Source organism: Stegostoma tigrinum, unplaced genomic scaffold (genome assembly GCF_030684315.1).
Source record: "Stegostoma tigrinum isolate sSteTig4 unplaced genomic scaffold, sSteTig4.hap1 scaffold_391, whole genome shotgun sequence".
NCBI classification, from domain to species: Eukaryota; Metazoa; Chordata; class Chondrichthyes; order Orectolobiformes; family Stegostomatidae; genus Stegostoma; species Stegostoma tigrinum.
This window is the reverse complement of record NW_026728319.1, coordinates 86,098-98,262: the sequence shown is the minus strand read 5'-3', so window position 1 is coordinate 98,262 and position 12,165 is coordinate 86,098. Positions and strand designations below refer to the sequence as shown.

The window sequence follows — 12,165 nt, the reverse complement described above, 5'->3', positions numbered from 1 at the left end:
CTCTCTCAGGGAGATATCTGTACACTGACTGGTGTCTCTCAGTACCTCCCCCTCTCTCTCTCTCAGGGAGATACCTGTACACTGACTGGTGTCTCTCAGTCCCCTCTCTCTCTCTCAGGGAGATATCTGTACACTGACTGGTGTCTCTCAGTCCCCCCCCTCTCTCTCTCAGGGAGATATCTGTACACTGACTGGTGTCTCTCAGTCCCCCCCCCTCTCTCTCTCTCTGAGGGAGATATCTGTACACTGACTGGTGTCTCTCAGTCCCCCCCCCTCTCTCTCAGGGAGATATCTGTACACTGACTGGTGTCTCTCAGTCCACATCCCGTGTCGGGGGAGGGGGAAGGAAAATGAATGAAATGCAGACAAGCAACACGATTGTGTCCAGCTTTATTCATCGGTGCACATGGGCTTCCATCTCATGATGCAGGGCACCCACTTCCCAGGCCACATTTTACCAGCCTGCACCCAACTAACCTGCTGTGCATCGTCCCTTCTCCTGCTCACCCGGCCTCCCCTGGATGCCGCCGCTGCCCCTCCTGTACCAGGAGAGAGAACGTAACAAGGTCGACGGAAGCACAGTGCTGCTGCTCTGACCAGGGCACGTGCAAACGCACACGAACGCTCTGCGTTGGGCACAGTGGGAACAGGAGCAGCCCAGGGGGAACGGGCACTGACTACGCTGTGTTCAGCTGGTGGAGCGGGCGTGACAGGAGTTCAGACAGTACATCTGCATTTCACCAGCACCCTTCATGCCATTTCCCCCATAAAATGGAGCCCCCAGAACAAGCAACCTGACCACAACGGGACAACACGTTCTACAGGGAGAGGCAACGGTGGTACGGAGGGAGGTGTTTCAAGACGAGGGCGAGGGCTGGAGGAGGTGACGGAAACATAGAGGGAGGGGATTTGAACAGGAGGGTGAGGCGTGTAGGGGCTGGAGGAGGTGACGGAGATAGGGAGGGAGGGGATTTGAACAGGAGGGTGAGGCGTGTAGGGGCTGGAGGAGGTGACGGAGATAGGGAGGGAGGGGATTTGAACAGGAGGGTGAGGGCTGTAGGGGCTGGAGGAGGTGACGGAGATAGGGAGGGAGGGGATTGAACAGGAGGGTGAGGGCTGTAGGGGCTGGAGGAGGTGACGGAGATAGGGAGGGAGGGGATTTGAACAGGAGGGTGAGGGCTGTAGGGGCTGGAGGAGGTGACGGAGATAAGGAGGGAGGGGATTTGAACAGGAGGGTGAGGACGGGAGAGGGCAGGAGGCGGTGACGGAGATAGGGAGGGAGGGGATTTGAACAGGAGGGTGAGAGCTGTATGGGCTGGAGGAGGTGACGGAGATAGGGAGGGAGGGGATTTGAACAGGAGGATGAGGGCTGTAGGGGCTGGAGGAGGTGGTGGAGATAGGGAGGGAGGGATTTGAAGGGAGGGAGAGGGCTGTAGGGGCTGGGAGGAGGTGACGGAGATAGGGAGGGAGGGGATTTGAACAGGAGGGAGAGGGCTGTAGGGGCTGGAGGAGGTGACGGAGATAGGGAGGGAGGGGATTTGAACAGGAGGATGAGGATTGTAGGGGCTGGTGGAGGTGACGGAGATAGGGAGGGAGGGGATTTGAACAGGAGGGTGAGGGCTGTAGGGACTGGAGGAGGTGACGGAGATAGGGAGGGAGGGGATTTGAACAGGAGGGTGAGGATTGTAGGGGCTGGTGGAGGTGACGGAGATAGGGAGGGAGGGGATTTGAACAGGAGGCTGAGGGCTGTAGGGCTGGAGGAGGTGACGGAGATAGGGAGGGAGGGGATTTGAACAGGAGGGTGAGAGCTGGAGGAGGTGGCGGAGATAGGGAGGGAGGGGATTTGAACAGGAGGGTGAGGGCTGCAGGGGGCTGGAGGTGGTGACAGAGATAGGGAGGGAGGGGATTTGAACCGGAGGGTGAGGGCTGTAGGGGCTGGAGGAGGTAACGGAGATAGGGAGGGAGGGGATTTGAACAGGAGGGTGAGGACTGTAGGGGCTGGAGGAGGTGACGGAGATAGGGAGGGAGGGGATTTGAAGGGAGGGTAAGGGCTGTAGGGGCTGGAGGAGGTGACGGAAGATAGGGAGGGAGGGGATTTGAACAGGAGGGTGAGGACTGTAGGGGCTGGAGGAGGTGACGGAGATAGGGAGGGAGGGGATTTGAACAGGAGGGAGAGGGCTGGAGGAGGTGGCGGAGATAGGGAGGGAGGGGATTTGAACAGGAGGCTGAGGGCTGTAGGGGCTGGAGGAGGTGACGGAGATAGGGAGGGAGGGGATTTGAACAGGAGGGTGAGGTCTGTAGGGGCTGGAGGAGGTGACGGAGATAGGGAGGGAGGGATTTGAACAGGAGGGAGAGGGCTGGAGGAGGTGGCGGAGATAGGGAGGGAGGGGATTTGAACAGGAGGCTGAGGGCTGTAGGGGCTGGAGGAGGTGACGGAGATAGGGAGGGAGGGGATTTGAACAGGAGGGTGAGGGCTGTAGGGGCTGGAGGAGGTGACGGAGATAGGGAGGGAGGGGATTTGAACAGGAGGGTGAGGGCTGTCGGGGGTGACGGAGATAGGGAGGGAGGGGATTTGAACAGGAGGATGAGGATTGTAGTGATGGAGATAGGGAGGGAGGGGATTTGAACGGGAGGGTGAGGACGGGAGAGGGCAGGAGGCGGTGACGGAGATAGGGAGGAGGGGATTTGAACAGGAGGGTGAGGGCTGTATGGGCTGGAGGAGGTGACGGAGATAGGGAGGGAGGGGATTTGAACAGGAGGGTGAGGACGGGAGAGGGCAGGAGGCGGTGACGGAGATAGGGAGGGAGGGGATTTGAAGGGAGGGTGAGGGCTGTAGGGGCTGGAGGAGGTGACGGAGATAGGGAGGGAGGGGATTTGAACAGGAGGGTGAGGGCTGTAGGGGCTGGAGGAGGTGACGGAGATAGGGAGGGAGGGGATTTGAACAGGAGGGTGAGGGCTGTAGGGGCTGGAGGAGGTGACGGAGATAGGGAGGGAGGGGATTTGAACAGGAGGGTGAGGGCTGTAGGGGCTGGAGGAGGTGACGGAGATAGGGAGGGAGGGGGATTTGAACAGGAGGGTGAGGGCTGTAGGGGCTGGAGGAGGTGACGGAGATAGGGAGGGAGGGGATTTGAACAGGAGGGTGAGGGCTGTAGGGGCTGGAGGAGGTGACGGAGATAGGGAGGGAGGGATTTGAACAGGAGGGTGAGGGCTGTAGGGGCTGGAGGAGGTGACGGAGATAGGGAGGGAGGGGATTTGAACAGGAGGGTGAGGGCTGTAGGGGCTGGAGGAGGTGACGGAGATAGGGAGGGAGGGGATTTGAACAGGAGGGTGAGGGCTGTAGGGGCTGGAGGAGGTGACGGAGATAGGGAGGGAGGGGATTTGAACAGGAGGGTGAGGTCTGTAGGGGCTGGAGGAGGTGACGGAGATAGGGAGGGAGGGGATTTGAACAGGAGGGTGAGGGCTGTAGGGGGGTGACGGAGATAGGGAGGGAGGGGATTTGAACAGGAGGATGAGGATTGTAGTGATGGAGATAGGGAGGGAGGGGATTTGAACGGGAGGGTGAGGACGGGAGAGGGCAGGAGGCGGTGACGGAGATAGGGAGGGAGGGGATTTGAACAGGAGGGTGAGGGCTGTATGGGCTGGAGGAGGTGACGGAGATAGGGAGGGAGGGGATTTGAACAGGAGGGTGAGGACGGGAGAGGGCAGGAGGCGGTGACGGAGATAGGGAGGGAGGGGATTTGAACAGGAGGGTGAGGGCTGTAGGGGCTGGAGGAGGTGACGGAGATAGGGAGGGAGGGATTTGAAGGGAGGGGGCAGAAATGGGAGCCACGATTCTCTCTTTGCAGAAAAGGGGATTACATTGACCCTGAAAAGACTGTCCCCTGGGGCACTGTGGGTAATGTAGCACGGCCAACCCGCCCTGACCCGCACGTCCCCGGGGCACTGTGGGTAATGTAGCACGGCCAACCCGCCCTGACCCGCACGTCCCCGGGGCACTGTGGGTAATGGAGCACGGCCAACCCGCCCTGACCCGCACGTCCCCGGGGCACTGTGGGTAATGTGGCACGGCCAACCCGCCTGACCCGCACGTCCCCGGGGCACTGTGGGTAATGTAGCACGGCCTACCCGCCCTGACCCGCACTTCCTTGGGGGCACTGTGGGTAATGTAGCACGGCCAATCCGCCCAGACCCGCACGTCCTTGGGGGCACTGTGGGTAATGTAGCACGGCCAACCCGCCCGTCCTGCAGACTGCGGGAGGAAACACGTGCAGAAACGGGGAGAATGTGCGCACACTGATAGTCGCCCCCAGGGTCCCTGGCCTTATGAGGCAGCAGAGCTGACCACGCAGCCACCGTGCTTTGCAAAGTGAACTTGCAGGGAGATGCGCAGGTGTCCTGCGGACATGAATCCAGACTGCAGCATGGCAAGGCAACAAGCAGGAAGTGGCGTTTCGCTCAGTAGAGAGAGCGACCCCGAAAATCAAGCCCACGTTTTCCACCAAGCAGTGCGGCAGTCAGGGTATGCCCCATCTTTCATCAACCCAAATAGATTTGGGGAAAAATGCTGATAGTTTGAGGTCAAGAGAGGTCCGAGTTTAATTTGGCTAAGGGGCAGGCCTTACCCAATTAAAAGCAGGGTCCTGGGGTTCGTGTTGTAGAACCGAGGGACCTGGGGACATACCCTTTGAAGTCGGCGTCCCGGGTCGACAGGGTGGTGAGGAAGGCCTTCGGCACGCTGGCCTTCGTCTGTCAGACCCTTTCGGGGTGGGGTCTAAGGAGTTGGTGGGGACATCACGTTGGGGTGGGGGCATCGGTGAGGCCTCTTCTGCAGCAACTGTGTGCCCGCACCCCCGTCACAGGGAGGGACATTATTAAAGCCGGAGGTTGTGGGGGGCCAGGTTAGAGATTTAACCAGGATGTTGCCGGAGGCGGAGTGTTTTGGGTTACAAGGGGAGGCCGGCGCGTAAGGGGCAACTTTTCGAGATTTATAAAATTGTGGGGTCAGGATTAAGGTTCATCGGGGGGGTGGGGGGGGGGGGAGTGTCTGTTCCCTGGGGTGGGGGAGATTTCAAGACGAGGGGACACCTTCAAAATGGGCAGGGGGGCAATTTTGTCTTCTACACAGAGGGTCATGCCTGCGCGGAGCGACACTTCCTGAGGAAGAGGTGGGTGCGGGACAGCCACCAGCTTTAAAAGGACATTTGCAATGAGTACATGGGTCGGGAAAGGTTCGGAGGGGATATGGGGCCGGGCTAGTTTGGTGAACGGAGGGGCCGAAGGGCCCGCTCCCTTTGCCGCGCGAATCCGTCCCGCAGACTCGCGCCCCTTGCCTCTGCCCCAAACAGGACTCTATTGATAGAGACAAGGCTCAACCCCCAGGAATTGGGGGGGGGGGGGGGGGGGGTGTGAGAAGGGAGAGAGATAGATGGAGCTCCTAGTGGCCAACCCGAGCTCAGAGGTGGTGTGGACCACGTCCAACGAGACTTGGGCACACCTCCGAAAAGTGGCTTGTGTCTTTTTTGAAAGTGTTTCCCAGTATATTCTTTACCCTTCAATAAACACCGTGGTCGCTCTTAGCCCGTCGAGGCACAACTCTGGTCCGTGCGGCTTAGGTTTCCTCCCTTCCCACCCGTGCCCCCCCCACCCACTCACCCCAACCACCCATCCTCTGCAAGAGCAAAAGTGGGGGCATCTGAAAGAGGAAGTACTGGACCTGCGAAAACGGGCCCCTCGGGGTCTCAGTCAGTCCTGGAGGTTGGGCGAAACATCCGTGAGACCCCGCGCAGTGAAAGAAGGGAGGTTTGGTGGGGAGGGCCGGGTCCCAAAGTGATGGTGGGCGGGGTGGGGAAGAGGCTGCACGTCAGCCCTGCGCGGGCACCTGGGCCCCCCCGCCCCCCGGGGGGCACTGGTGCCCATGGAGCCCGGCCGAGGTGCCGAAGCTGGCCCCACAATCGGCGCAGGCGCGCGGCCCCTCCCAGGCGTGGACCCGCTGGTGCCTCCCCAGGACGGAGGCCCGGGAGAAGCCGCGCTGGCAGACCGGGCACTTGTGGGGCCGCTCCCGGCTGTGGGTGCTGCGGTGCTGGGCCAGGGTGGACGACTTGGTGAAGCCTTTGTCGCAGAGCGGGCAGGTGTGCAGCCTCTCGCCGGCGTGGGCCCGCTGGTGCTGCAGCAGGCTGGAGGAGTATCGGAAGGCCTTGGGGCATTGCGGGCAGCGGAAGGGCCGCTCGCCCGTGTGGGTGCGCTGGTGGCTGCGGAGGCTGGAGGGGTCGCTGAACCTCTTGTCGCAGTCAGGGCAGCGGAAGGGGCGCTCCCCGGTGTGGGTGCGTTGGTGGATCACCAGCATGCATGACCTGCTGAAGGCCTTGGCACAGAAGGGGCAGGGGAAGGGCCGCTCCCCGGTGTGGGTCCTCTCGTGCCGCCGCAGGCTCGACAGCTCACTGAAGGCCTTGCCGCAGACCCGGCAGGAGAAGGGCCGCTCCCCGGTGTGGGTCCGCTCGTGCCGCCGCAGGTTGGACAGCAGGTTGAAGTCCTTGCCGCAGACCCGGCAGGAGAATGGCTTCTCCCCCGAGTGCACCCGCAGGTGCTGCTTGAAGTTGGAGTACTTGTCGAAGCTGCGGCCGCACTCGTTGCAGATGTAGCTCTTCCGGCAGGGGTGGGTCGTGGTGCAGGGGGGCACCTGCTCATGCCACCGGTGACCGCCTCTCCACTCCCATTCCCCCGCGCCTGTGCCCAGGGAGGGCTCCTCTTCTGCGGGCTGGGGAGCTGCTGTTAACCTTTCCTCAGCCCCTGACCCTTCCTCTTCCTCCTCCACGTCCTGGGTGGCCATCTCAAGAGGGTGGGCAGTAGGGCCCGTGATGATGTCCCTCTTCCCTCGGGGATACAGGTACCTGCTGGAAATGAGAGGGAGTGGGGTGGCTGTTGGCAATTGAAGGCCCACCCTCGCCATTCTCCCTGTCCCCATTCCCTCCCATTCCCCTTCTTATTCGTCCCCATTCCCAGTATCCTGCCATTCCCACCCGCCCATTCTTACATCCCCACAACTCGCGCTTCCCCACCACCCCGTTCACATCCCCCCAATTCCGTTCACTTCCCCCCCCACTCCCGCTTCCCCCCGACCCCGTTCACTTCACCCCCCACTCCCGCTTCCCCCCTGCCGTTCACATCCCCCCCACTCCCGCTTCCCCCCGCCGTTCACATCCCCCCAACTCCCGCTTCCCCCCGCCATTCACATCCCCCCCACTCCCGCTTCCCCCCGCCATTCACATCCCCCCCACTCCCGCTTCCCCCCGACCCCGTTCACTTCACCCCCCCACTCCCGCTTCCCCCCTGCCATTCACATCCCCCCCCCACTCCCGCTTCCCCGACCCCATTCACATCCCCCCGACTCCCGCTTCCCCCCCGCCATTCACATCCCCCCCACTCCCGCTTCCCCCCGCCATTCACATCCCCCCCACTCCCGCTTCCCCCCGACCCCGTTCACTTCACCCCCCCACTCCCGCTTCCCCCCTGCCATTCACATCCCCCCCCAACTCCCGCTTCCCCCCGACCCCATTCACATCCCCCCCCACTCCCGCTTCCCCCCGACCCCGTTCACTTCACCCCCCCACTCCCGCTTCCCCCCTGCCATTCACATCCCCCCCCCACTCCCGCTTCCCCCGACCCCATTCACATCCACCCCCACTCCCGCTTCCCCCCGACCCCATTCACATCCCCCCCCACTCCCGCTTCTCCCCGACCCCATTCACATCCCCCCCACTCCCGCTTCCCCCCGACCCCATTCACATCCCCCCCACTCCCGCTTCCCCCGACCCCATTCACATCCCCCCCGACTCCCGCTTCCCCCCGACCCCATTCACATCCCCCCCACTCCCGCTTCCCCCCGCCATTCACTTCACCCCCCACTCTCGCTTCCCCCCCGCCATTCACTTCACCCCCCACTCCCGCTTCCCCCCCGCCATTCAATTCACCCACCACTCCCGCTTCCCCCCGCCATTCACATCCCCCCCCACTCCCGCTTCCCCCCCGCCATTCACATCCCCCCCCACTCTCGCTTCCCCCCCCGCCATTCACTTCACCCCCCACTCCCGCTTCCCCCCCGCCATTCACATCCACCCCACTCTCGCTTCCCCCCCGCCATTCACTTCACCCCCCACTCCCGCTTCCCCCCCGACTCCCGCTTCCCCCCCGTCATTCACTTCACCCCCAACTCCCGCTTCCCCCCCGCCATTCACATCCCCCCCACTCCCGCTTCCCCCCCGCCATTCACACCCCCCCCCACTCCCGCTTCCCCCCCGCCATTCACATTCCCCCCCGCCATTCACACCCCCCCCCACTCCCGCTTCCCCCCCGCCATTCACTTCACCCCCCACTCCCGCTTCCCCCCGCCATTCACTTCACCCCCCACTCCCGCTTCCCCCCCGCCATTCACATCCCCCCCCACTCCCGCTTCCCCCCGCCATTCACTTCACCCCCCACTCCCGCATCCCCCCCGCCATTCACATCCCCCCCAACTCCCGCTTCCCCCCCGTCATTCACATCCCCCCCAACTCCCGCTTCCCCCCCGCCATTCACTTCACCCCCCACCATTCACTTCACCCCCCACTCCCGCTTCCCCCCCGCCATTCACTTCACCCCCCACTCCCGCTTCCCCACCGTCATTCACATCCCCCCCAACTCCCGCTTCCCCCCCGCCATTCACTTCACCCCGCACTCCCGCTTCCCCCCCGCCATTCACTTCACCCCCCACTCCCGCTTCCCCCCCGTCATTCACATCCCCCCCAACTCCCGCTTCCCCCCCGCCATTCACTTCACCCCCCACTCCCGCTTCCCCCCCGTCATTCACATCACCCCCCAACTCCCGCTTCCCCCACGCCATTCACTTCACCCCCCACTCCCGCTTCCCCCCCGCCATTCACTTCACCCCCCACTCCCGCTTCCCCCCCGCCATTCACTTCACCCCCCACTCCCGCTTCACCCCCGCCATTCACTTCACCCCACCACTCCCGCTTCCCCCCGCCATTCACTTCACCCCACCACTCCCGCTTCCCCCACCACTCCCGCTTCCCCCACCACTCCCGCTTCCCCCACCACTCCCGCTTCCCCCCCCACCTCCCGCTTCCCCCCCCCACTCCCGCTTCCCCCCCCACTCCCGCTTCCCCCCCCCACTCCCGCTTCCCCCCCCCACTCCCGCTTCCCCCCCCACTCCCGCTTCCCCCCCCCACTCCCGCTTCCCCCCCGCCATTCACTTCCCCCCCGCCATTCACTTCACCCCCCACTCCCGCTTCCCCCCCGCCATTCACTTCACCCCCCACTCCGCCTTCCCCCCCGCCATTCACATCCACCCCACTCTCGCTTCCCCCCCCGCCATTCACTTCACCCCCCCACTCCCCGCTTCCCCCCCGACTCCCGCTTCCCCCCCGTCATTCACTTCACCCCAACTCCCGCTTCCCCCCGCCATTCACATCCCCCCCACTCCCGCTTCCCCCCCGCCATTCACACCCCCCCCCACTCCCCGCTTCCCCCCCGCCATTCACATTCCCCCCCGCCATTCACACCCCCCCCCACTCCCGCTTCCCCCCGCCATTCACTTCACCCCCCACTCCCGCTTCCCCCGCCATTCACTTCACCCCCCACTCCCGCTTCCCCCCCCGCCATTCACATCCCCCCCCACTCCCGCTTCCCCCCGCCATTCACTTCACCCCCCACTCCCGCATCCCCCCCGCCATTCACATCCCCCCCAACTCCCGCTTCCCCCCCGTCATTCACATCCCCCCCAACTCCCGCTTCCCCCCGCCATTCACTTCACCCCCCACCATTCACTTCACCCCCCACTCCCGCTTCCCCCCCGCCATTCACTTCACCCCCCACTCCCGCTTCCCCACCGTCATTCACATCCCCCCCAACTCCCGCTTCCCCCCCGCCATTCACTTCACCCCGCACTCCCGCTTCCCCCCCGCCATTCACTTCACCCCCCACTCCCGCTTCCCCCCCGTCATTCACATCCCCCCCAACTCCCGCTTCCCCCCCGCCATTCACTTCACCCCCCACTCCCGCTTCCCCCCCGTCATTCACATCACCCCCCAACTCCCGCTTCCCCCCCGCCATTCACTTCACCCCCCACTCCCGCTTCCCCCCCGCCATTCACTTCACCCCCCACTCCCGCTTCCCCCCCGCCATTCACTTCACCCCCCACTCCCGCTTCACCCCCGCCATTCACTTCACCCCACCACTCCCGCTTCCCCCCGCCATTCACTTCACCCCACCACTCCCCGCTTCCCCCACCACTCCCGCTTCCCCCCACCACTCCCGCTTCCCCCACCACTCCCGCTTCCCCCCCCACCTCCCGCTTCCCCCCCCCACCTCCCGCTTCCCCCCCCACTCCCGCTTCCCCCCCCCACTCCCGCTTCCCCCCCCACTCCCGCTTCCCCCCCCCACTCCCGCTTCCCCCCCCCACTCCCGCTTCCCCCCCCCACTCCCGCTTCCCCCCCCGCACTCCCGCTTCCCCCCCGCCATTCACTTCCCCCCCGCCATTCACTTCACCCCCCACTCCCGCTTCCCCCCCGCCATTCACTTCACCCGCCACTCCCGCTTCCCCCCCGCCATTCACTTCACCCGCCACTCCCGCTTCCCCCCGCCATTCACTTCACCCCCCACTCCCGCTTCCCCCCCGCCATTCACTTCACCCCCCACTCCCGCTTCCCCCCCGCCATTCACTTCACCCCCCACTCCCGCTTCCCCCCCGCCGTTCACTTACCCCCCAACCCCGTTCACTTACCCCCCAACCCCGTTCACTTCCCCCGCCACCCCCGTTTCCGCTCCCGCCACCCCCGTTTCCGCCCCCGCCACCCCGTTTCCGCCCCCGCCACCCCGTTTCCGCCCCCGCCACCCCGTTTCCGCCCCAACCCCGTTTCCCCCCCACCATTCACATGACCCCCCACTCCCATTCCGCCTCCACATTCATCTAGCCCCCCACGTTCCCATTCTCCTCCCCCATTCCACCCCCTTTCCCTCCACCACGTCTCCCCACCATTCCCCTCTCCCCGCCAATGTTTCCCACGCAATCCCCTCCCCCGCGTCGTCCCCCCAAGCCCCGCCCCCGCGTCGTCGCCCCAAGCCCCGCCCCCGCGTCCCCCCTAAGCCCCTCCCCCGCATCCAAACCAAGCCCCTCCCCCGCGTCCAAACCACGCCCCTCCCCCGCGTCCCCCCCCCAAGCCCCACCCCAGCGTCCAAACCCAGCCCCTCCCCCGCGTCCAAACCAAGCCCCACCCCAGCCCCTCCCCCGCGTCCAAACCAAGCCCCACCCCAGCCCCTCCCCCGCGTCCAAACCAAGCCCCACCCCAGCCCCTCCCCGGCGTCCACCCCACGTCTCCCCCCAAAGCCCCGCATTCATATCCCCGACAACACTCAGACCCAGTGGGCGGGGCCTCTTGCGTCACGAACCCGATCCGGGGGGGGCGGGGCCCCTCGGTGACGTCGGGCGGTGCATGCGCAGTGGGCCGCACCCGCAGGAGGCGGCGCGGGCGGGCGGATTTTTTTTCTCCCCCCACCACCCACCTACCACCGCCCGGCCCCGCCCATTTCAATCGGGCAGAAGGGAACAAATAAATAACATTACGCCGCCAAAGCAGTCCGCGCCCGCCCGCCCGCCCGTGGCACAGGGAACGGAGGCCGAGCCGCTGACGGGTAAGACCCCTCTAATTTTCACACACGTGTCAAACAAAAAGGGCGCTTTCGACAGTGAAGCTCTCACCTGAGGGTACTGTCAGGACACCGATGCCGGGAGGCCGCACTCTTGAGGTGAATCCTCCTCCTCCCGAGCAGCAGCGATGCAGCCCCTTCCCCCACCGCAACCCGCGGCGACGCCGACTGCGCCTGCGCGCCTCCTCCCACGCCCCGCTCTCCAGCCGACCGCGCCTGCGCGCCGCCTCCCACACCGCGCGGCGGACGCCGACGGCGGCTGCGCGCCTCCTCCCGCGCCTGCGCAGCCACCATCCCAAAGCCCCCCCCCCTCCAACCCACCGACGGTCCAAACGTCCGCGAGCGCCGACCGCGCCTGCGCGTCTCCTCCCGCACTTGCGCCGCCTCCTCCGGCTGGCCACCCGTCCGCGCCTGCGCGCCGGGGCAACCAGACCAAACCTCCACGAGCGCCTGCGCACCGCCTCCCCG

The 12,165-nt window shown here is 65.1% G+C and overlaps 2 protein-coding genes across 2 annotated transcripts; both read right to left on the bottom strand.

The window, feature by feature from the left end:
• Positions 1-360: 360 nt before the first annotated feature.
• LOC132208429 (uncharacterized) lies at positions 361-4,811 on the bottom strand. The gene is made up of 4 exons (XM_059644001.1): positions 4,682-4,811; positions 3,812-4,013; positions 1,450-2,824; positions 361-1,387 (listed from the first exon to the last, which is right to left on the bottom strand). Exons 1-4 carry the CDS (start codon positions 4,809-4,811, stop codon positions 857-859), a joined length of 2,238 nt encoding a protein of 745 aa, XP_059499984.1. The 3' UTR covers positions 361-856.
• A 230-nt stretch (positions 4,812-5,041) lies between these two features.
• On the bottom strand, positions 5,042-11,991 carry LOC132208428 (zinc finger protein 501-like). The gene is made up of 2 exons (XM_059644000.1): positions 11,750-11,991; positions 5,042-6,890 (listed from the first exon to the last, which is right to left on the bottom strand). Exons 1-2 carry the CDS (start codon positions 11,989-11,991, stop codon positions 5,861-5,863), a joined length of 1,272 nt encoding a protein of 423 aa, XP_059499983.1. The 3' UTR covers positions 5,042-5,860.
• Positions 11,992-12,165: the final 174 nt, after the last annotated feature.